We start from the raw sequence: 23,441 nt of genomic DNA, 5'->3' as shown, positions 1-23,441 counted from the left end.
TTTTTCTGACTAATGGTGTTCAATCAAAAGTAAGAACTGAAGTCAATTTCCTTAGCTATTGTCTAAATGGAAATTCCGTCAATGTGACGGTCATCAAATTTCTTTTAGAGTCTGATTAGTTGGGAGAATGGAAAGTGACAGGATAAAAATTAAAGGAAGTATATAATAGAAGAATGATAGAAAAATTTTCAATTTTTCTTGAATGTGTATTTGTTAGAGAGAATGAAAAAAGACTACCCCAAAAGTAAATTCCTAGTAAAAAAAAAAACATGTATTTCCCACTTTTCCTCCCAAATTGAGAGATTAGTTTTTGGTGGGACTGGGTGGAATACTCCACACACCCTCCTCCATTCTCCATATTTTCCACCATACTAAACAAATGAAATCTTCCATTTTCTATCTCCCTTTTCCATCTAACCAAACAAGCCGCTAATCATAGGGACAAAATAAAAAATTTATCTTTAAGGGCCAAAACATAAATAAAATATTCTTCTCCATTAAGAAAATATATATATACTGAAATTCAAAAATAAATTTATGTTTATGGGGAGACTCTCATTATTCATAGTTGGTAATTTGGTCTTACTAAATTTGTGGAGACAATAGTTAGACTCTTGAGGTTTGTTAGCGTTAGGCTATACTAGACCTAGACTTGTTGAATATATTCGAAACGTGACATGAACGAAGACATCTAAGATTCGAATATTCTCTCCGAATTACTAAAAAATATATTTAAAATTGCTACACATAAACCAAGCAAAAAGTTTGTATTAGTATTACTCTCCAAACGCAATAATATATAATCCATATGCCACAGCAATTCCAGGGCGTTCTTAATTTACATTGTACGGTACTAGGGTTAGATAATTTAATTGAGGCCTCTAGTCTTTTCCAATGTAGCAGACTAGCAGAATGGTAAAATTTTCACAAGAGACTTATAAGCCAACTTCCATAGTTTGTATGGAGAAAATAGTTTTATATCACTTTTGGATCTCTCAAGCCCTTGCTTGCGAAGATATTTCAAAAATAAATTTGATAAAGAAACTAAATTTGTGCTATGTCTACTAAATTTGGTCCCTTTAACTGCAATGTTTTTTTTTTTTTTTGCATCCATGGATGTAGCCCAATATTTCTCTATAGCATGCTTTTTTCTTGTCCATGACTTTCATTGTAAAAAGAGAAAGAAAAACAGAAACCTACAGCCATGGCGAACACATATCAATAACTTGCACTTTTTGACGTACCTGATTCATTATTATCAAGAGGAAACTCTCAAAGACAATGGCATTTCGCTCTCCCTAAATCCAACCAAACCGTTGTTATCATGTTCATCCATTGTGGAGTTACCATTAGTCTCTGTCACAACAATGTCATGTCCTCTTTGTCCAACACCCTGATCTGCCTCTTTTCCCAACACAACCACCGCCCCGAAATGCACACGGCGTTCCCCGCCACCGCCACATGGAGAGTCTAACGGGCACTCCTCCTCTTCGCTCGTGGCGGAGACGGCAGGTGGGCATGGTCTGCCATTACTGCAACCGCCCTCGTTGATTTCGGATCTATCATGGCCGGGTCTGATGCATCGATATAAATATGCCAAGAACCAAAAGAGCCATGGGACCCCAACAAGAACTAGTCCTGCGATTGGATACCAAGTTGAGGATTGTGATTGTGGGAGAAAAAGGTAGATGGAGAGCAAGACACCTCCACAAACTATGCAGGAGAAGAAAAGAAACGAGATTATGTATATTCTAACATCTTCTTTCCTAGCCTCCATTGAAAGTGAAGATGAAGATGACAAGGATGTGAAACTCTCACCTTTTTTTTTTTTCTTTTTTCTTCTCTCTCCGTGTGAGAGTTTTGTTGGTCTTAGGTTAGAGCTGTGTTTTCCTTCCGGATCCACCAAAGTGGTGGATGGGAATGTGTTGAATTCAGTGGTGGACATATTCTAAACACACACGAAATAAGAGCTGGGAAAGCGGGTTTGTTTGTTAGGGCACCTTCCCTTCCCTTTCCTCTCTTTCTTTTTCTTTTTTTTTCTTTTTTTCAAATTTTTTTAAGGTTAAAAATTTGGAAGGAAGAAAATGTAAAATAACAAATAATATTCGATGTTGTGAAATAAGAGATAATATATAAAACTGGGTGAGAAGAGAACAAAAAATATATATCAATAAACTCTTGTATTTAAGTGGTCATCCACAATCTTAAGTTGATCTAGTAAGGTAATCTCATATATATAAGACTGTAATAATGAACACAGTTATGAATATAAATCTCCACGAATATACATCTTTACACACTCCAAGTTTTACACATTTCAAGTAAACTTTTCATTGCCTAATCAAATTTTATTTCTAACATTATCTAATTTTAAAGAGATTTCAACTAATTAAATGTATCAGACCAATTTTATGCTAGTTCAATTATCATCCCCTTTTTAGAAAGGTTTAGTAATCAAGTAAAAAATGTTTGAATCTAAAGAATAAACTATTGATCATATAAATTGTAGGTATACATAAAGTATATTTGTAACAAGATTTAACATATATTATCTTCTTATATATAAGAAAAATATTTACCTAGATTAGTTTTTACATGATTCTCAAAAATAAATAAATAAAAGTCAATATTTACATAACTTAAAATAAAACATAAAAAATTGTCTAGTCAGTTTTTAAACTATTAAAAAGTTTTACTTATTTATCTTTATAAACATATATCTTATTTATGCTTTAAAGAAAACATTGTATTGATCATTTATATATTTTGAAAGAAAAATCATAAATACACTTAGATTTAATGAGCTATATTTGTTTCAAGAGTAATAAGGGAAACAAAGAAGATGCATTTTTCATTTCTATACATGTAGATATAAAATAAAAATCGAAGGCAATACTTAATTTTATGTCTAAAATCATTTTTTTTTTTATTAAAAACAATTAGAGGGAGAGGGATTTTTCAAAAATTAGGGGGGCCATGGCCCGTCACCTCCAGTGCTACGATTGACAATCAAACCAATGACATCAATTGGATGGTCCTTTACTTTTTCAAATATACTCTTTATCATTGAAAAGTTGATTTATAATGGTTAAGAATGTTAACTATATACGTCTGGATAGAAGTTCCTATAACTTTACACTAATCTTGTTTTTTTGAATGAAAATTTTAGAGAGCCAAACTATAGTACTGAATATTTGCGAAATCTCACTAAGTTTTTGTTGTCATTTGAGGTGTCAAAGGGTAACCAAATAAAGGTTGTTTGCTGCAAAATACATTCTGACATCACTAATTGAACCTTTTATAATTGACTTAGGAGTAAAATTTTGACACCAAATTTGGGGTATAGTAGCTTGACATATAGAATATTAAATCTGGAAATTTTCCAAATATGAATTTTTGGAGTAAATCTTTGGGTTGGTCTGCTGTTACAGTTTTTCTAGGAGACCTATTAACATTTTAAGTTTCAACTACTATAAGCCTAATCAAGGATTGAAATGTTCTTGACTAGAATACCTATTTGTGTCACTCTATCATTTGATTTGGACAGTGACTATGGGTTTTAAGGGAGGGATGCAGTAATCAGTGCATATATACATACAACTGAAGACTCCACAAGAGGACAAACAGCAAGAAGATGATAGTAACAAGAAAGATAGGCACCTACGGACAAAATGAGGACAGAAAGAAGAATATAAAGAATCATTGCAAGAAGATAGAATAAGAACAAAAGAAGATACAAAGAAGAAAGGAAGGAACGGCAAAACCTTATAATTGCAAGAAGACATAATAAAGACAGAAAAAGATAGAAAGAAGAAAGAAAAGAAGGAACAGCAAAGCCTGCAAAATGTCACTATTTGTGAAAAGTTTAAACTATTCATTGAATAGTATCCTCCACTGACAGATTAACCAGAGTTAACTTCTCGCAATCAAAGTTACTTTTCAAGACATACCATGTTTCACTACTTCCATAAATAGACAAACTTTTGAGGAAAGACGACAAGTTGAAAATTTAGGCTGAAATTTGAGACAGAATTTTAAGGTCCTAAGTTAACTACTCACTCATAAGGTACTGAATATTTGTGAAATCTCACAAGTTTTTGTTGTCATTTGAGGTGTCAAAGGGTAACCAAACAAAGGGTTGTTTGCTGCAGAATACAATCTGAAATCACTAAATTAAACTCTTTATAATTGACTTAGTAGTAGAATTTTGACACCAAACTTGGGATATAGTAGCCTGACATATAGGAGATTAAATCTGGAAATTTTCCAAAATTGATTTTTGAAGTTAAATTTGCATGCCATCTTTGGGCTGGTCTGCTGTTACAGTTTTTCTAGGAAACTAACTTTTTAAGTTTCAACTACTATAAGGCTAATCTAGGATTGAAATGTTGTTGACGAGAATACCCAATTGTGTCACTAAATCATTTGATTTGGACAGTGACTACGGGTTTTAAGGGAGGGATGCAGTAATCAGCACATATATATATATATATATATATATATAGTCCTATCAAACCCAACTCTGCAGCACACTTGCTCGCTAGTTGGGCCTCCTCATGGAACCATCCCCATCTCCTCTATTTCCCACTGTTTGGGTTCTTGTGAATCAGATGGGATAGTTCCTCTCGATTTTGCCTCCCTTCTCTAATATATAATTCGTTTCTAAAAAAATTAATTTAAAAATAGAAAAATAAAAATAAAAAACCAAGTGGGGGTCAACCTAGATTCTTTATGTTATGTCCCCTTAGAGACCTTGCAAAGCTAAAACCTGAATTAAGTTGACGAAAAGATTTCATGGCATGGGTCAAGCTAGACTCTCATGGCTTAATGATGAATATGACGATGGTTTGGATAGTGAAGGCCACACAAATAAGCTCTATGATTGCAATAGACTTTGAATTTCAACAACAATGCAGTGCACATAATCATCCCTGCAACCAACAAAAATTCTGCCACCAATCATTACAGGTGAAGAGAATATGTCTCCCTGGAGGTCCAACCTAGCGAATTCCTGCACATCTATTCCTAATTGACTCGTCTCTCTGTTGACCTCCAAGTTAACTCGAAGCAAACATACACTTCCAGAACTGGAACAGACACAAATTAACCTGGAAACATCAAGGAAAAATGTATAAATGACCATTTGTATGTTCAGATTTTCTTTGATATGTGCATTTTCTCTACCTGTCAGATGAATGGGAAGAATCAGATATCAACCGTAAGTGCTCATCAACATAAGCAGATGCAGAAATTGGATCTCCAATATTGTATTCCCACAGTAGTTCTCCCTTTTCCTGGAATGAATTCCAGCAGCAATAACCAATAATTGAGGTCAATTGAATGAGTAGTTTGACATATGGTTGTACATCTTAAAAAATGAAATTGAGATTTATGCCACAAGTTTCTATTATTTAAATATCTTATTTAGTCAAGCAATAGATTCTTACTCTAACCATCTGGTGTCCACCTACAAAGAGCTGGTGTCTTAAACGCTCCATTTGTTTTGGCAGAAAACACTATATTTTGGTATTTGGTATGACCGAAAAACAAGTCAATGGAAAACAAGCTGTAAAAGACAAACCTTTTCCACATTTTTAAAACAAAAAACGTTTTTATTGGGTAAAGCAGGATGTGAAGACATGGGTCCAACTTGTGAAAGATGTCCTAATGAACTGATTTATTGGGTAAAATGGGATGTGAAGATTTTGCTTAAAATAGAAACAATTGAAGAGTATAAAATCCTTAACATCTATTGGATAATAATGATCATCAAGCCTTTGCACTAATACTCATGAATGTGAGAACAAACATCAAGGTCACTAGTCATGGTTGGAAAGGTTTTGGGAGGCATCAATTAACGAACTTTTAACTTAGAACAAGCAAAACCTCAAATTTTAATTTCTAAATCTAACATTATCTATGAGGGAAACCAATTAGATGTACAAAAATGCTTGCTTGCTTTCTAGGCAGACATCTACTACAAGTGGGATTCAAGACAATAGATTATAAAATGAAATCAAGGTAAAGAAAAAGAACTGTCAGACTATCCAGTAATCAAGCAGCCTGTAAAGAGAGATCAAGCTCTTGGTTCAAGCATGAGGTGAGATTCTCTGTAATCAGAAATTACAGAAGACCAAAACTATTTATCTTCAAATTTTTGTGCCATTGAGCTCTAGCTCGAATGACACTTCTCCAAAATAATGAGATGTTCAAGACAAACCACTGGGAGGTTGTGTAGATAGCCAATAAAACAAATTATCATGAACACATTTTTGGTCAGGATAATTGCTGGAACTTACCAGTTCAAGTGAATAAATACTTCCATTTCTGGAACATATAAGCACCTGTAGAATAATAAACAAAATAAGACAATATATAATTATGCAAAAGATTTTCTCATCACTATGGTCTGAGTTAATTTTATGCCTGTGTGTGTGGGGGGTGGGGTGTGTGGGGGGATGAGGTGTATTATGTGGTGAAACTACTCATACCAAATTATTATTATTACAAGAGTTTCTTTAGAGAATAATATTAAAATATTAAGACACGCTCAAACATTATGCCTTTTTTCTTTTTTTTTTTAAACCAACAGATATTTAACACTTTTTTTTACTTATTATTGATAAGTAACACAAGCAGCTAATAAGTTCAAACCCAAGACATAATCCTCCATCCAGTTCTTGATGAAATTTCATTTGAGCTTAAGCTCATTGACAACACATATCAAAGTACTATAGAAAGAGAATATCCCAAGCTACATGTCTAGGACATATCAGCACTATTACACGAGATAATCTCATACTTTAAACAGTATGGAATCATCATTAGGTGTATTCCTCATGCCAAAATGTATTGACAATACAACCAATGTCTACCTCAATGTACATTTTTGTGTTAAAAAAAAGTAGGGCATGCAGAGGGGGGATAATAATAATATCATCAATGTACATTTTCTTATAAAGTAGGGCGCGCAGGAAGTGGGATAGTAATAAATACTACATTTTCATTAAAAGTAGGCATGTGGGAAGTGCAATAATACTAATAACCCTTAATTGCTTGGAAAAAAAACGGTAATACCTGAGAAGGAAGAGCAGCAGAAATGCAGGGTCCAGCAAATATTGGACCAGCAGTTCTATACTGGAGAAGGAAGTCATTGGTTAGAAAAAGGGTTAAAACTTAAAAGATCCTATAAAATCCCAATCACGCATGTTACAACAATGTAAAAGTGAGGCAGAAAATTAAACTTACATATCTTTAGATCAAAAGATCACATTTAACAAGTAACTCCTAAAAGACACTGTGCAAGGGATAGACTGCATTGACCATTGATTACTACGGATCTATAGTTATGAAATTTTGGACTTTAGGGTTTCAAAAGTAACAAATCAATGTGTGGTTTTAGGGTTACAAGGTTTCAAGTTGCTGGAAGTTAGGGGGGAAAAAAAAAAAAAAACAGAAGAAGATAAGCTTCCAAGACTAGGCACCACACCATAAAGAAGGTTGCATCACGCAAACCCCAAACAAAGCTTTAGAACTTCTAAAAATTTACAAAAAAAATATTCTCTATTGAAAATCCCTTTAAATACATTTACTAAAACCTATTTTTAGTAGAACTTGGACTGCTTGAAACCTTAATAAAAGTTGGACCCCTTGGGCTTTTACTCTGAGCCCAAACTAAATAACAGAACTCAAATAAATCCAAAATAAGACCCAATGGACCGTTACTATAGCGGATGCCCAGAAACGAAATAATTAGAATATTGCCCAACTTAAAAATGAATATAATTATAAGAAATCTAACCATAGCTATTTAATTCCCAAACATAATAAAATAAAACTCATAATCTACTAGCAAGCTTATTCAAACTCCCACATACACTTGGCATCATCCAACATGTTCCAAATTAATGCTTGGGTATTATAATTAGTTTTGGATGCCTTTTATATGTTTTTAATGGTTGCAACCATGGTCCTCCATTACCACCTTTTATTTATATTTGAAAGGTATTAATAAGAAATAAATTCACTTTAACTCAAAGATTTGCAGTGCACTTAATGTGCAAAGGTAGGTTGCAATGTTGATCGTTGATTTACCACATAAAGATGATAGCAATTAAAATAGCACATCTTAGAAATTTGCTTCTATAATTGAAGTGTTCTAGATTTTTCTAGACAAACACAAAAGAGAGCAAGAGCCTCATAACTCAATAGCATTGCTTAACCTCCTAATAATGATTACCATGGTTTGCATCTCCCCTCCCCCATTTTTAAGTTGTAATGATTGAATTATCAAAATAATAACAGCAAAAAGAATTGCCAAGGTCAGACCCCCCCGGAGGATCCCATTTTTATAAATAAATAAGATAGGGCACACCCCCCAAGGATTAACCCCCCCTTTCGAGAGGAACAAACTGAAATAGGCAAAAAGCCTAAAATAATAATAATAATAATAATAATAATAAATATATATATATATATATATATATATATATATGAAATGCCTATATTGAGTGCGCCAACATTCTGTATTTACTCTAATTTCTTAACATCAAAAACCTTCTTTCCAACCAGTTTTCAGTTTTGGCAACTTGAAATTTTTTCTTGTGTGCAACTCATGTGTAGCAACAAATTAAGATGCATTTTATATGGTGTTGAAGGCAATCGCATTAGGAGTCTAGGATCAAAATTTTAATACAAATTTTAAAATTAGGTTTTCATCCTAGAACTTTCTAGGAGTCCCTAGCTGTCTTGAATATATATATTTTTTCTTTGAGTCCAACTTATTCCTCCTTTTTGTTGGGATTTTTATTTTATTTTATTTTTGTTTACTAGTCAAAATATAAGTCCTAGTTCTGATAGGTTATGAGTCAATGAGTTTATATATACTTCATTTCAAAAAATTCAGACTTTGATAATGGAATATTGAGTTTTGAACACTGAGGTGTGTGCTCTCTATGTCTTCTTCTTCAATGTACACTGGTACTGTTCACAACCCTGGAACAGTCACACTCTCTTTTTTATTTCTTTTGGAACCCATAATTAAGCCCTTCTTATCTCTCAAAATTCTAAAGCCTTTTCCTTCACCATGACAAACTCCCCATATAATAACTTTTCCTACCCAAAAGCCCACTAAGCATGTTGACAGATCACTTAGTCTAGCATGTCACAAAGGGTAAAGAAAAACTGGTGGATTAAGCAATCATTCAAATATAGTTATTATAAGGATAATAGTATAAGTCACATAGATTTTAACTATTGTGCAATATAATGAAATTGCACCTTCCAGACAATGGATCCACTTGAGTCCAAAGAGATAACATGCCCATCCACCAAACAACAAATAACTGCAGTGGAAAACAGCAGAAAAGTATTATACAAATATATAAAACATAATGATCTAATAATACAAATATATTTTCAGGAACAAACTTTCAAAGATCACAAAGACGAAATACATATACAATTATTAAATGAACAAATTGATACCATTTCCATTCAGAGAATTGATGGCGGGAGACCCAAACACTGGCACTTCTAACTCTTTCAGCCACAAAGTATTAAATGGTAAAATCTGCATTTGTGAAGTGTAGCATAAGTCATCAAGCGACTTTAAAAAATTCAAATAATGAAGGGAGTTTCACCTACAAAGGGATATAACAAGTAGAAAAACAAGAAAAGTATAAACGTGGAACATACAAAGGTATACATATATTTAAGTTGTCCCCTAAAAAATTACAGCAAAAGATCCAGTATGATTTAGTTGGGAGTATTGGTTTGTCTCTTTTATGTTTTATTCTGCTTCTGCTCTAGGTTGAACACCTTATAGTCCTCATCTTTAATATTTCTCTTTTATTTAATAAAATGCTATATTCCTTTCCCATTAAAGAAATGGTTGTATAAGCAATCAGTGGCAAAGAGATAATGCCAATTTCAAATGGGGAGATGAATGGTGAAGGACCATTTAGAAGGATGAAACAATCATGTAAGAACAACGGTAAATGTAACAGAAGTTCTTGCCGCACCTACTCTACAAATTCTTTGTTCATAGGTTTTGAAAATAGCGTTTCTTCCTTACAATACAGATCCCATTTTTTAAAAAATGTGGGGAAAAAAAAATCTAAATTGGCATGAAGTGACTCCATTTCAAGCACAAGAACCGCAATCAAAAGCCACAAATCCAATCCCCATTCTTGAACCACTTAAGAATTTCCTGAATTTGATACATTGGGAAATTAATTCTATCTTCATAAACTGATAAAATTGAAATCTGTCATACCATAATTGATATAGCTGTCATACGACCACTAGTAGAAGCCACATAAAGTGTGTCATGCACCTATATGAAAAATTAATTAGATATTAAATCAGTAAGACAGAAGATAGATCAACAATCTCCAAATTAGTTAAAGCTTTTGTTTTGACCCTCTTAACAACATGTGTTTAATAGAGACTGGGGTTAAAATAACACAGATGGCAACAACTTTAGTTTCTCAAAGCCAAGAAACCAATAATATGATAATGATTATTATCATGATGATGAGCAATTTGGAAAAAAGATCAGACTCTAAATCAAGTGATGATCATAGAAACATTTCCCATTATTTATAATATTTCTCTCTAGTTGTACCACAAAGGCACATGATCATGAAAAGATATTCAAAACATCAACTAGGAGAAACTAATCATTCCTACCCCCCCCCCCCCCCCTCCCCTTCTCAAAAAAAAGAACTATGTTTATAGAACCCATTACAACTTATTACCACAATTGCTACACTACTCAAACCAGTACAACAAACAACCTTTTATAATTGTTTGGAGTCCTTTTTGTAAAATCATGCTACTGTAACAATATACTTTATGAAGTTTCATTTAAAAGCGAATCCAATGTTAAGCCAAAAAACATCTTGAGCTGTTTCTTATGCAGCAGCATAAAAATGGCCAAATAGCATGTTTTGGAGAAATATATAGCAATCTACCACCTTTTGTAACTCGAGTTCATGGAACTCGAGTTTTAAATGTAACCCAAATTCCCAAAAATCGAATTTCTTAGAACTGTGCCACGGTGGCACCCGCTGATTTGGCATTTTTTAATTAAAAAGTCCACATGGAACTTGAGTTATGTGTTCAGTGGAACTCGCTATCACTAAACTCGAGTTCTACTGTAAGTAAAAACTGTTTTCACAGACTCATTCTCCCTCTCCTTCCCCAAAGCTTCCTTCTCTCACCGGAAAACCCACTCTCCCTCTCTCCTTCACCAACTTCCCTTCACTCAGCCCACCCACTGTGCCTAACAGTGCTTCACCAGAAAACCGTATCAGCCCTATCCTGAACAAAGTGAAGCTCGTATCAAATCAAGGCAGAACACAAAGTTGTTGGCATCAAGAGCTTGGGGATCTGCACATACGGAGTTGTTGATCAATTTTGACATCAGCAAGTACAAAACCCCTCTCTCAGTTGTTTAGAACCTTTGTCTAATTGAATACAGTGAATTTTTTTTTTTTTTTCAATTTCTTGTGGGTTTTAAATTTGATGAAATCTGATGTTATTGCTATTTGATAAATTAATCAGATTTATCTATTATCATCTCAAAATGTTGTGCATCCTAGAAACTTCTTTGCCTTCTAGGTTACAGTATTAAAAGTTTCAAGAAAAAATTTCATGATCAGATGTCTCCATTACATGCATACTACTTTGATGGTTATTTAAACTGAAATAGATAGTGATTGGTTGTATGGCTTGTATGTTTGTATCTTAGACTTGTTTCATTCTGTGTTAAATTCGTTACAATACATTTCTGTGATCCAATTTATCATGACTTATGGGGATAAATGCCCTTGTGGATATTTTGTGGTGTAAGATAGGGATAAATGTCCATGAAGTCAAGTTACAAAATAGTGATAGATTACTAAATATTTCGTGAACTGTGATAGATTGCTATATTTCGCCAAATAGTGTTATTTGGCCATTCTTGCCCATATTTGAAACCCATTATGAGCTATTTCAATAAAATGCTTTTCATAGAAAAAGTTTCCATTACCAATCCCAGGTACAAAAACAATCCAAAAACTGATTGATATTTAGATGCACATAACAAGACTATTCCATGTTGAATTACAACTTGGGGGAAAATGCTAAATATAAAAAAGATGGTGACTATCATATTGGATGCAATAGGTGCAAAGATTAGAAACAAATATATTAGAAATAAGACTATACGCAAAATAGCAAGAAAACACATCACAATCAAAAAGAAAATAACAAGGTAATTCAAACCAAAATGTAAATGTTTGCCAGTTGATCAAGCATGCTTTGTGGAGCAAAACTAAATAAGATTCACCTCATCAATTACAGGCGAGCCAAAAATACTCCCACCACATGAAAGCTTATAAACACAGCAACGATTTTTGTAGTCAAGAGCATATAAGTTATGATCATGTGATCCACACCTACAAATAATTTGTTGCAGATTTAAATCCTTGTAAAAAGAGAGAGGGGGGGAGGGGGGAGGGGGGCTGGTTTCCTCTAGCCAATCAATGGTGTAAAAGAATTCTTATCAAGCAAATAAATTACAACAGTATGGCATAATTTCACCAAAATTAATGAAATTGAAATAACAAACAAAAATCACAGTATCATTGAGGAAAAGCAACACTTTACAGATGACATAAAACCATAAAATAAATAAAGAAACATAACAAAAAAAAAAGAAAAGTTATAAAAGAAGCCAGCAGAAGAAATAGACTGATGAAGCACCAAAGATCATCCTTACATTATTAATATCAGTTTAAGTGTTCAAAAAGGACAGAGGTTGTGCCATCAAACAAAAAATAAAGATATAATGTTCTTCTAAGTTTTTGAGTTTGACAAGTGAGCTCTCTACTACACAAATTACAGACAAAACTTCAAAGTTCAAGCGTAAAAAGCAATAAGAAAAAAGTTTTCCATGTTTCCCTAAATGTTGCATAATGGAATGGAGATGTTTGATGTAGCATGAACAGCTTCTTGTTTCTCTTATTTTGGTTCTGCCACTAAAACTAACTATTCACTTTCTGTGTTATATAATAGGTAGATATGACTAAATCATGTGGGATTAAACTCACCACTTCATGCTCCATCCCTTGTATGTGAGTGGAGGAGATGCCATTGGTCCAAGGACCACTGACCAAACTGAACCATTTACTTTCCGAGACCAATGTAAATTTTAGGTGATACATTATGAAAGCAATGTCATGCATGATTATTGAAAGATGAAAAGAAAGAGAACTGATATCTTTAATTTGGACAGCATCACTAAAGGGATAATTTCTCTCTCTCTACAATTGACAAACAATGACCAGTTCAGTTGAAGAAAAACACAAGACGAAGTATCAAGAAAATTACCAAATCAATTGCCTGCGTGCATCTACGACTGGCTGCGACTTCACCTTTCAAATGTTACAAATGAAATCCGTATGAGCCCAAACAGCAGAAGCAATATCTTAGTTTAATGTGTGCAATGAGAAATTAGATATAAGCAATCCAATATAAATGCAAAACTTGAGAGCCATGATGCAATTTCAAAGAGGTGTTTCTATCATTAATCATATAAATTCTAGTTTATACCCAACATTAAAAGTGATTTCCAAATTGTTTAGAGACAGTTTGCTCAATTTATGCCCAATCATCTATATCTTTATACATAAAAAAACACAAAATCATAAATAACCTCAATTTATTTGTAAGATTCCACAAATGAGAGAGAGAGAGAGAGAGAGAGAGAGAGAAGCAGAAGAAGAAGAAGAACACATATTGTTTGCTTATATATTGCAAGGACACAAAGACCTAAAGAAACTACCACCAAGGCTATACAAAACATCCTACACATATTAAAAGTCTAAAATTCTGATGGAACTTGAACTACATAATATACGTAAAAGCTTCTATGTGTATGGAAATCTGATCTTTATTTGCATTGATCAATATTGAATGTTGTAATTGAAATTCATTAAATCTATTAAATAATGGGAAAAGGTCCGTTTCCTGTTCTTGCAGATCCTCTATCTGAGAAGCAATGATTCACTTATGTACATTAGAAAGCAGTACAGGTAACAATTTCTACAAATTTCCCATGATTGTTATCAACAAACATATCAAAAAATCCATCCCCAGAAAATCTTCAAATATTTCTATGTCATATCAGCTATATAATTAATTCATCCAAAACACAAAAGTCCCTATAATTAGTATTCAGTAAACTCTCAAAGATTACCAACCCAAATGCTAGGAGACTACAAAGACCAGAAAGATCCCTCACACAAGAAGATACAAACGCAAGAAGGAAAAGCATCATAACTATCATACCTCACCAGACGTTTGGAAAATCCAGCAGATGTTTCCATGCATAAAATCAAGAAAATATATTTTGCCTTTGTAGCATCCAACTACAACCTAAAAGAGATGGCACAATTTACAATAAATACATTAAAAGCGTTTTAAGCTCCTTTCATGGTAATTGGTAGAAGAACTTGATATAAGCAAACAATAAAATGAACAACCTGAGAAAAATCGGCAAGAACTGCAGCTGAACATTCAATTCGCCCCTCTAATTTGACCTCCCACTGGACAGAACCACTAAACCCAAATATGTAGCAGAACAACATTTGAGTTAGAATACAAATGGTTAATGCTAAATGCCCTGTGCATGGTCAGAATCAAATCACATTCCTAGTAACCCCTGAAGGTTTCTGCCCTGGTCTTCAGATGAACATTCATCCTCTATTATAATGAAACGCTTTACTTCTACTATTGCATAATTAAAGAACATATTATAACTAGTACCAATAGAAAACATGAATGTTTCAAAAACATTTGCAATTATGCATTCTACGGGTGTGATAAAAAATTAAATATGCATGGTGGTAAGGAAAAAAAAAATATATGCATGTTAACATTCTCTGTCAAATTTCACATTAGGCATTACAACTATATAAGGCCATCCAACTGTAAAGAATATATAAGATGCCACATGACCCAAAACCACTGCAAAATCAGTAACTTTGTCAGGGTTGAAGTAGGAGAAACTGCAAGACCAATATGGGGCATCAACAGGAAATCAGACTCTAATTAGATTGAATTTATTTCACTAAACACATTTACTCCATTAAGGTTTGGCTAATGAGCTTTAGGTCATAGCACAACATTTCCTCCCCCAAACCCCCTCCACACCCCCCCCCCCAAAAAAAAAAAAAAAACTCTCTTCGCTTACCCCGTGCATAAGTACATGGTGGAAGGCGTTGACTTGCCAGTTCAAACCCACCTTGCATGTGTGTGGCTAACCAATAGAAAAAAAAATAGACAGGTTATATTTTGGACCAGATTTTAGGTAAATCACATGACAGGGAAACAGTTTGTTTCAAGTAAAGACGTCAAAAACTCAATGATCTACAATATGTGTGTGTGTAGGGTAACTCTTTATGAAAGTCACACACACCACTATTGATTTGAAAATCTCACCATTGTGTTACATATTCTCTTTCTTCTTAATATGCACATCAAATTTTGTGTGAATTGAATTTTTTACTATCCAATTCATAAAACATGCTTTGTATATACATTAAATGGTGTAACATTGACAAAAGTTAAACTAGATGTAACTCATATATATATATATATATATATATACGAGTTATATTTTATTGAATATGGCAGTGGAAATCTACAATATTTTTCAGAATAAGACACAACTCTGATGCTGGAAAATCAGAATTTAAACCTAGTCATCATATGGTAAATCTGATAGCTAAATATCATAGAATCATCCTAAAACATCATATGAAAGATATGAACAGAATAATTCAGAAACTACAAGGTGGACTATACCTTTTGGCATTAACACACAGAAATTTATGCGAGTGAGATCCAATAAATAAATAGATCTCCGGGTCTTTAAATACAACCATTGGTGATGCATCAACACAAGACTCCATGTGAACTTTCCAAAATTCTTGCATAGAACCTTTTCTATCTCTTGAAATTTTTGCAGACCAGGTTGCTTGACATGTATCATTCCTCCCCCCTTCATACATGACCTTGTTGCACCGGCTGACAGAACATGATGTGAATTCTGAAGCAGAACTCCATAAATACCCATCCCTTGGACTACCATCTTCTGCAATAACATGTATATTTGAATCCACCTTTATGCGTTTAGAGACTACAGCATTATTCTCATTCTTTCCAGAAGAGGTCCTCAATAAACCCTCCCGTGGTTTAAAGAGAAAAGGATCTGCGGTCTCAGATTTAATGGAATGAAAAATGCTCCTCCTACCCTCATCAAATTTCATTTCCCAAATATCATCCTTTTGGACATCTAGAAGCCACGGTTCTTTTTTCTCTAGAAGAGCCAGATAAATCTTAGATGGACTTGAAAAGTAATAAATCAATCTCATATCAATCCCTAAATTGTGAGAAAGATGTGCTGCAGCAATAGAATTACCACCCATCATAAAGAAATCATCATCATTGGAGACCTCTTCAACCCTTAAAGCATCACAAAAGGCCTGCCAGAGAGATGATCATACATATTTACGTCATTGATGATTCAAAATAGCTAATATCAATTTAAAGGTAATCAAAAGTGACACATCGAGAATTATTTTCTCAGCTAACTACTACATTTCTTTACATTACCCAATAATAGTTACAACATACTAGTTCTCTCTTTTTTTTTGGGGGGGGGGGGGCTAAAAGTATTAACAGTATCTTAACAAGCAAATACAACCAGCCTAATGACAATTAGCCATTAACTTTTTGTATAAGATGCGTACCTCAGCCTTAGCCCCCCTAGCCTTTTTAAATGAATTTTCAATACCAAAAGAGAAAAATACAACCTCATTAATCTACTTGTAAGAAATTGAGATTGACCAAAAGAAATAAAATTAATTTAGGTATGCATATACTTACAAAACACAAACAATGATGAATGTTAGTCACGTTTGATATCAGGTTGTGCAACTCATGATGCATTGCACAATGCAATTCATATCCATATGTTCTGTTATTCTTCAAATAAACACTAGAAAGTGTCTAAAAAACAAATAGCATATATATCTTTGCTCTAACAGAGGAAACCTATGTAACTCTCAGCTGAACACTAGCATTAGATGCACAACGGGAAGGTAAGTAAATATTAGTAGGACAACTACTTATCAAATATATATATTAGGAGGAGAACTGATGTGAAGCCATCAATTGGCATTGCCAAGTTCGTTTCAAATAACCCTATGTTCCACACAATTAATTAAATACACTAAGATCAGAGTCCATTAAGCAAACACAATTTGTAGAATAGATGGTCAATCCCTTCAAACCTTAATAATTAAAATTGCATGAGAAACATAGTCCAATCATCTTTCAAGCCATTTTCATTAAAACATTCAATCTTTTGGGGCTTCAATCAGAAAAGATGAAAGACGTGTTTGTAAGCATTTTGCTACACTTGCCATGTGCTTTGTAATATTCCAATGGGGCCTAGAATCACCATGAAGGTTATAGAAGAGTTACCTTGTTTACCAGATTTTCAACTAACTTTATACAACCAGAGAAATAGCATATTTAAATACTTAATTAAATATTAATATCAGGAGATGGAGAGAAACCCTCTCTCTCTCTCTCTCTCTCTCTCTCTCTCTCTCTCTCTCTCTCTCTCTCTCTCTTGCACAACACTCAATATTTTCATTAGCCAATCCCAAGGCTATCCAATAGAAGACTCTTGCACTTACTTTATTGAAACAATGCAAAAGTATAAAGACTTTATTGGCTGTTGGAGTAATGCTTAAACAAGGCAAAAGTATAATCATATCAGATCTTGAGAGTTATGTGAAGAATGACTTATTTTTCTTTTTTTCTTTTTCTTTTTTTTGATAAGTGAGAACAATATATTAAAAGAAGACTACTTCATGCACAAAGGACACGAAGTAGTCAAAAAAATTACAAAAGAATCATGTACAAAAGGACAGAGACTCTTAAAACAATGGAGTGGAATCCAAGAACAACTTATTCAGCTTTACAAAGCCAATCAAGTTGAAGCTGAAAGAATCTATTATGATGTAAAAAAGTGGAAAGTGGTCCAGACAAGTTGCCAACTGAAAAAGACCAGGGCACTGTCATAATCTGTATTGGTTCAACTCCAATTCTCTATGTTTCCCAAATGGGAATGAGGATAGTAATATAATAACTAAGAGGATAATGAACCATGAGACCTATCCTATATTATGAAGCTGAGCAATTATTGACAAGCAGAACAATATTAACAGGGCATATATGGAGAAAGTTAGCATCCAGGTAAAGTTGTCTGGGTCCACCACTATGTCTCACAACTCTCACCTAAAGACAATTCCTAACAAGAATCATTGAAAATGAATGAGAACATCAAAGAAATTTTTTAATAGAAACATTTTCAAAATATATCTCAGTACAAGGAGATGAAGAAGAAAACAGTTGCATCACTATGTAACAAATTCTAATTTAAACGTAAGAGCATTTTATTTACAAAACAAAAAACAGAAAGGGATAATATTGAAGGATGAAGAGCACACCGTCATAATAATGCGCAACAGATCACTGCTCCCCGTGTCACCAATCTTATCTTGAACTTGCTTAGTGAGAAATCCTGAACCTGCCAACAACTCATAATCAACTTTTCCGCTAGAAGACACAGGTATTGACTCTGTAATTGTGAAATGGTTAGGAAGCATTGCTAATGGAAGTTTGTCAACCATCCAACTTCTGATAGAAGATCTGAATGTTTCACTGGATATTTCCTCTCTTAAGACTATAAATGCTTCAAGAACCACAAGTTCCCCTTGACCTTTACTTAAAATCACAGCAGCATCAACTACTTCAGGATGTCCCCTTAACACATCTTCAATCTCCTCCAAAGCAATACGATGCCCATTAACCTTCACAGTGCGGTCTTTTCTTCCCAAGAAAACTAAGTCACCACTCTGGAGCCGCCTAGCAAAATCACCAGTTCTAAAACAAAATTGATTTCCATGGCCAATGGAACCGTTACAAATGGAGTTCTGAGGCAATTTTACAGAGTCCAGAAATGAATGAGTAGAATCTGAAAAGTATCCACTAGAAACACATGCACCGGCAACATATATTTCTCCCTCATTGGATGTGTCATTTTCGCCAACAAGAACTACATCGCAGTTAGAAATAGGCACACCAATCGGAACACTTGTTAGCGTCTCCATCTCCAAAATCATTGGCAACCTCTTGCAGTCAAAATATGTACAATCACCAGACACCTTAATTCAAACAATTGACGTAATAGCCATCAATAATAAAAACAGAAAAATGACAAATGTGTTCTACAACTTGAACAACCAAATTAGAAAGAGAATGTTGCTTTCCAACCTCTGTACTCCCATATAAATTTAAAATGGTGGTCTCTGGTAAAAACTTGGAAAGCATATCCCACAAGGATAAAGGCAGAACTTCACCACTTAGCACTAAAACTTTCAATGAACTAGCAATGGCCCTATTACGTTGACTTTGCAAAGCAGGAAGGATTAACCTCATCAATGATGGAACAGCAGTAAGCCTACTAATAGAATAAGCCTAGAAGAACAGTAAAAATTACCAGTTAGCAATAACAGGGAAATTATTGAATTATAAGTTCTAGATACAGTCAAAACCACAATATGCAAGCATACCTGCAGAAAGTCAATAACAGAAAATACATTCTCTTTTAGGTCCTTGTAAGGAGGTATAACCAATGTACAAGCAGTTAGTATAGCCCCAAGAAATTCTTGCAGATGGTCAACAAAGCTAATCGATGTCTTGAACAATAAAAGTTCCTCACTGTGCAGGGGATACAATTCTTGCATCCATATAAAGCGATTTATAAGACCTACAAATAAAAGAAACACACAAAAAACTATAAGAAGCACACAGGAGCTCATTGTACAAAAAGAAACCCTCAAACAATAAAAGAAAACAGTTATATGAAAATAAAGGCTAAAGTCTAATAATTAAAGAGCCAAGTGCAGTCTAAGATACGGTGATTTGCAAATTACCCTTTATCTTTTGCTTGGTAAATAGTGGGGGAGGGGTCGTGGGGTTCAAACCTCATACATCAGACACCACAAAGGGTACCAACATCACTGGACTGTCACTTGAACCCCATAATGTGCAATTTACCTTTTTCAGTGCCACAAACGCCTTTAGGCTTTCCAGATGATCCAGAAGTGTACATCAAATAACAAAACAATCTTTCTTTTCCAATTTCACAAGGCCATAAAAAATCCGTCGGACATATATACTCTTGAAGGCTTTCTTCCATGGAATAGCATAAGACGGGACAGCTGCTGCATTCTATTAGCCAATGTGATCTATCAAGCCAGTATCTGCTACTCCTCCCAAATGAAGATGTACACCCAATAATTAAGTCAGCATTTGATGAAGCAACAACCGATAAGATCCTCTCCTTTGGCCATGATGGATCTAACGGCATGAACGCCTCCCCACACCTCAATATAGAAAGAACAGCAACTATGTATTCCACTGAAGGTGGCATGTATATTCCCACCACTTTTGGAGTATACATATCCTTATACTCAATTGATCGCTCCACACTTGACACAAATGGCACAAAAGATTTCGCCATTTGAGCACGCTCAGCCACCTCATTATGAGTACCATTACCTTCAAAGCCAAAAATGAAAATGAATCATCACACAACAAACCTAACATGCCTTTAAAATGTAAATTCGCAGCATCAATTACTTGTTGACTTTGCATTTCCAATAAGTTAATGGAGCCTACTTGTTTCTAAGTGTGTTAAAGTTTTTTGCAATATCATAAAAGTAAATTTCAAACTAACTCCAAAAGCTTGAAAGATTAAAACACTATAATTTTTTATTTCTTCTCAGATGTTTAGTAACTTTATTTTTTGCAATTTTTTTTATAAATTCACAGAAAATTGAGGAATCAAAATTATTTCCTTTGGAGGGAAAAAAAAAGGTGCCACCTCAATATGAGTACTATTAGCTTCAACAAAGTCAAGAGTGACAATAAATCATCACACAACATACCTAAAATGCCTTTAAAATTTAAATTTGCCACATTGATTACTCGGTGACATTGCATTTGCAATTAGTTAATGATTTCCAAATTTTGTTGCAATTCAAAAACACAGGCAGTAAAATTACATTTCCAATAACTCATAATTTTTCCAATCTCACAAAAGCAAACTTCCAACTAACCTCAAAAACTTGAAAGATTCAAACACAAGCAGGCAGTTACATCAACACTATAATTTTTCATTTCTTCTCGTACGGTTTTTGGTATAAACAAAAATAAAATAAAAAAATTTTCAATTCACTTTATAAAAATTCAAACACAGGCAGTTAAATAAATGCACTTAAACTCAAATCACTAAAATTTTTTACTAACTCCAAAAGCTTAAAAGATTCAAATACTAATTTTTTTTTTTATTTCTTGTCATATGGTTAATATTTCTTGGCATAAATATAAAGTTTTTGCAATTCACTTTATAAATTCTCAGACACAACGGACCTAACATGCCTTTAAAATTTAAATTCACCGCATCAATTACTCGGTGACATTGCCTTTCCAACTGTTCATGATTTTCAATTTTTTTGCAATTCAAAAACACAGACAGTTACATCAACACTATGATTTTTTTTTCTTTTTTTTTTTTTTTCATTTCTTCTGTTACATATAAAGTTTTTTACAATTCACAGAAAATGAGGAATCAGAATCACTTTCTGTAGGAAAAAAAGAAAAGAAAATGCCTAACATGCCTTATTAGTTCATAATTTTCAATTTTTGTTGCTATTCAAACACAGGTAATTACATCAACACCATGAATTTCCATTTCTTCTCTCTTTATGTTTTCTTTTTTTTTTTTTAATATAAACATAATGTTTTTACAATTCAAAAGACGATAAAGGTTTCGCCATTTGAGCACGCACAAGATTAACAATAAAGCATTACACAACAAACCTATCAAGCCTTTAAATTCGCCATTTGCGAAATCAAACCTGCGTTGTTTCTAAGTGCGTTCAAAATTTTTGTTGCAATCTACACTATGAATTTTCATTATAAATGCAAAGTTTTTAAAATTCAGAAAAAAATAAAATAAAAAAATTTTAAATCGTTACCGAGGAGAATGGAGCGGAGGCGAGAGGTGAGGTAATCAACGGAGGTCAGGAGATCAGAAAAAGTGAAGAGGCGGTCGCCGTCGTAAAAAGGTGGCGACGCCGATTTCACACGAAGCGGCGGCTTATCAGTGTCAGTGTTATCGACGATGCCACTGGTGCGGAGTTGTGTGGAGATTTGGGAATGGACGACGGCGACTTTGTTAGGGTGATTGGATGCGACTCTGAAGAACTCGTGTGATATGCAGTGGCAGTGGCAATCACTGTGCTTTCTTCTCTTTTTGCTAAGGCCTTGGCTTTCATCACTCATCTCTTTGTGCTCTCTCTGTGTGTGTTACTGTTGCTGATGATGTTCCTCACTTTCTCAGGGACAAAAATTGGCAACACCAATCCGTAATATCGGGCAGGGTATGACATATTAAGCAGCATTTTTCAGTTTTTTTTTTTTTATACAAAATAGAATTTCTAATTTACCTTGATCTAAGCGTATGCTTGGTGTGATTTCACTTTAACTCAATTGATAAAATTTTTTATGGTTATATAAGAGATTTGGGGTTCAATCTCCGCTTACACCAAAAATTGATTGGTGTCTTGGTCTGATGATAAAGAGCCTATCATCAGAAGCGGATGCCATAAGTTGAAGCTCTCTCTCAAAAAAGTGCATGTTTGGTAGACTGTAATAGGTGTATAGTTATTCCTATGATTTAGTTATTATTTAATTTGATTATGTTTTTATTACAAAGAATAATCATTCTTTATGAATAGCTATTCTTCAAAATGAGGAATAACTATTTCTCTTTAAAATGTTGTATTATTAGCTATTCTTTAGTAAGTGTAATAATTTCAAAATTTAGGGTCCGTTTAGATACAACTTATTTTTGTTGAAACTGAAAACTAAAAACACTGTAACAAAATAATTTTTTAATGTATAAAAAATTACTGTTCACTCTGTTTTTTACTGTTCATAAGCCTAAAAGCACTATTCATGGATAATGAATAGTGACAGAGGCGCGTCCAGGGAAAAAAAAATGCGCGGCTTGAAAACGCAAAAGCTGAAACGCTGTATCCAAACCCTTCCTTAATATATTTCCAAATAAACAAACTTTCTATATACATCTAACAATTATAAAAATAAAAAATTATAAAAAATAACACATATCTCTCTTAAATTTAAAAATAACAATTTTTAAGGAAATATAATTGTATGAGTAAGATATTTCCTAAAATAAATGTTAAGTACCCGTTTGTTTCAGCGTTTCTCTCCCAAAAGCT

The 23,441-nt window shown here is 33.7% G+C and overlaps 2 protein-coding genes across 5 annotated transcripts; both read right to left on the bottom strand.

Annotated features, from left to right (window-relative positions):
- Positions 1–1,111: 1,111 nt before the first annotated feature.
- On the bottom strand, positions 1,112–1,885 carry LOC126724451 (uncharacterized). Its single transcript, XM_050428980.1, has one exon. It carries the CDS (start codon positions 1,775–1,777, stop codon positions 1,259–1,261), a length of 519 nt encoding a protein of 172 aa, XP_050284937.1. The 5' UTR covers positions 1,778–1,885; the 3' UTR covers positions 1,112–1,258.
- A 2,975-nt stretch (positions 1,886–4,860) lies between these two features.
- Positions 4,861–22,579, bottom strand: LOC126721818 (putative acyl-activating enzyme 19). Of its 4 annotated transcripts, none has more exons than XM_050424886.1 (17): positions 22,173–22,579; positions 20,188–20,691; positions 19,701–19,897; positions 19,402–19,605; positions 18,576–19,292; positions 15,859–16,538; positions 14,535–14,610; positions 14,341–14,427; positions 13,381–13,424; positions 12,338–12,446; positions 10,277–10,336; positions 9,487–9,571; positions 9,280–9,344; positions 7,078–7,137; positions 6,300–6,344; positions 5,185–5,294; positions 4,861–5,108 (listed from the first exon to the last, which is right to left on the bottom strand). In XM_050424886.1, the coding sequence occupies exons 1-17, from the start codon at positions 22,477–22,479 to the stop codon at positions 4,877–4,879; spliced, it is 3,582 nt and encodes a 1,193-aa protein (XP_050280843.1). In that variant the 5' UTR covers positions 22,480–22,579; the 3' UTR covers positions 4,861–4,876. The 4 variants fall into 4 exon arrangements, 3 of the variants coding, with proteins under 3 accessions (XP_050280843.1, XP_050280844.1, XP_050280846.1); XR_007653928.1 differs by having other exon boundaries at positions 5,052–5,108; positions 7,078–7,132; XM_050424887.1 differs by lacking the exon at positions 10,277–10,336 and having other exon boundaries at positions 22,173–22,578.
- Between the last annotated feature and the right edge of the window lie 862 nt (positions 22,580–23,441).

The sequence above is a fragment of the Quercus robur genome, chromosome 4 (assembly GCF_932294415.1).
Source record: "Quercus robur chromosome 4, dhQueRobu3.1, whole genome shotgun sequence".
Classification (NCBI taxonomy): Eukaryota; Viridiplantae; Streptophyta; class Magnoliopsida; order Fagales; family Fagaceae; genus Quercus; species Quercus robur.
The sequence above is the reverse complement of the archived record's forward strand: the minus strand, read 5'-3'. Positions and strand labels throughout refer to the sequence as shown.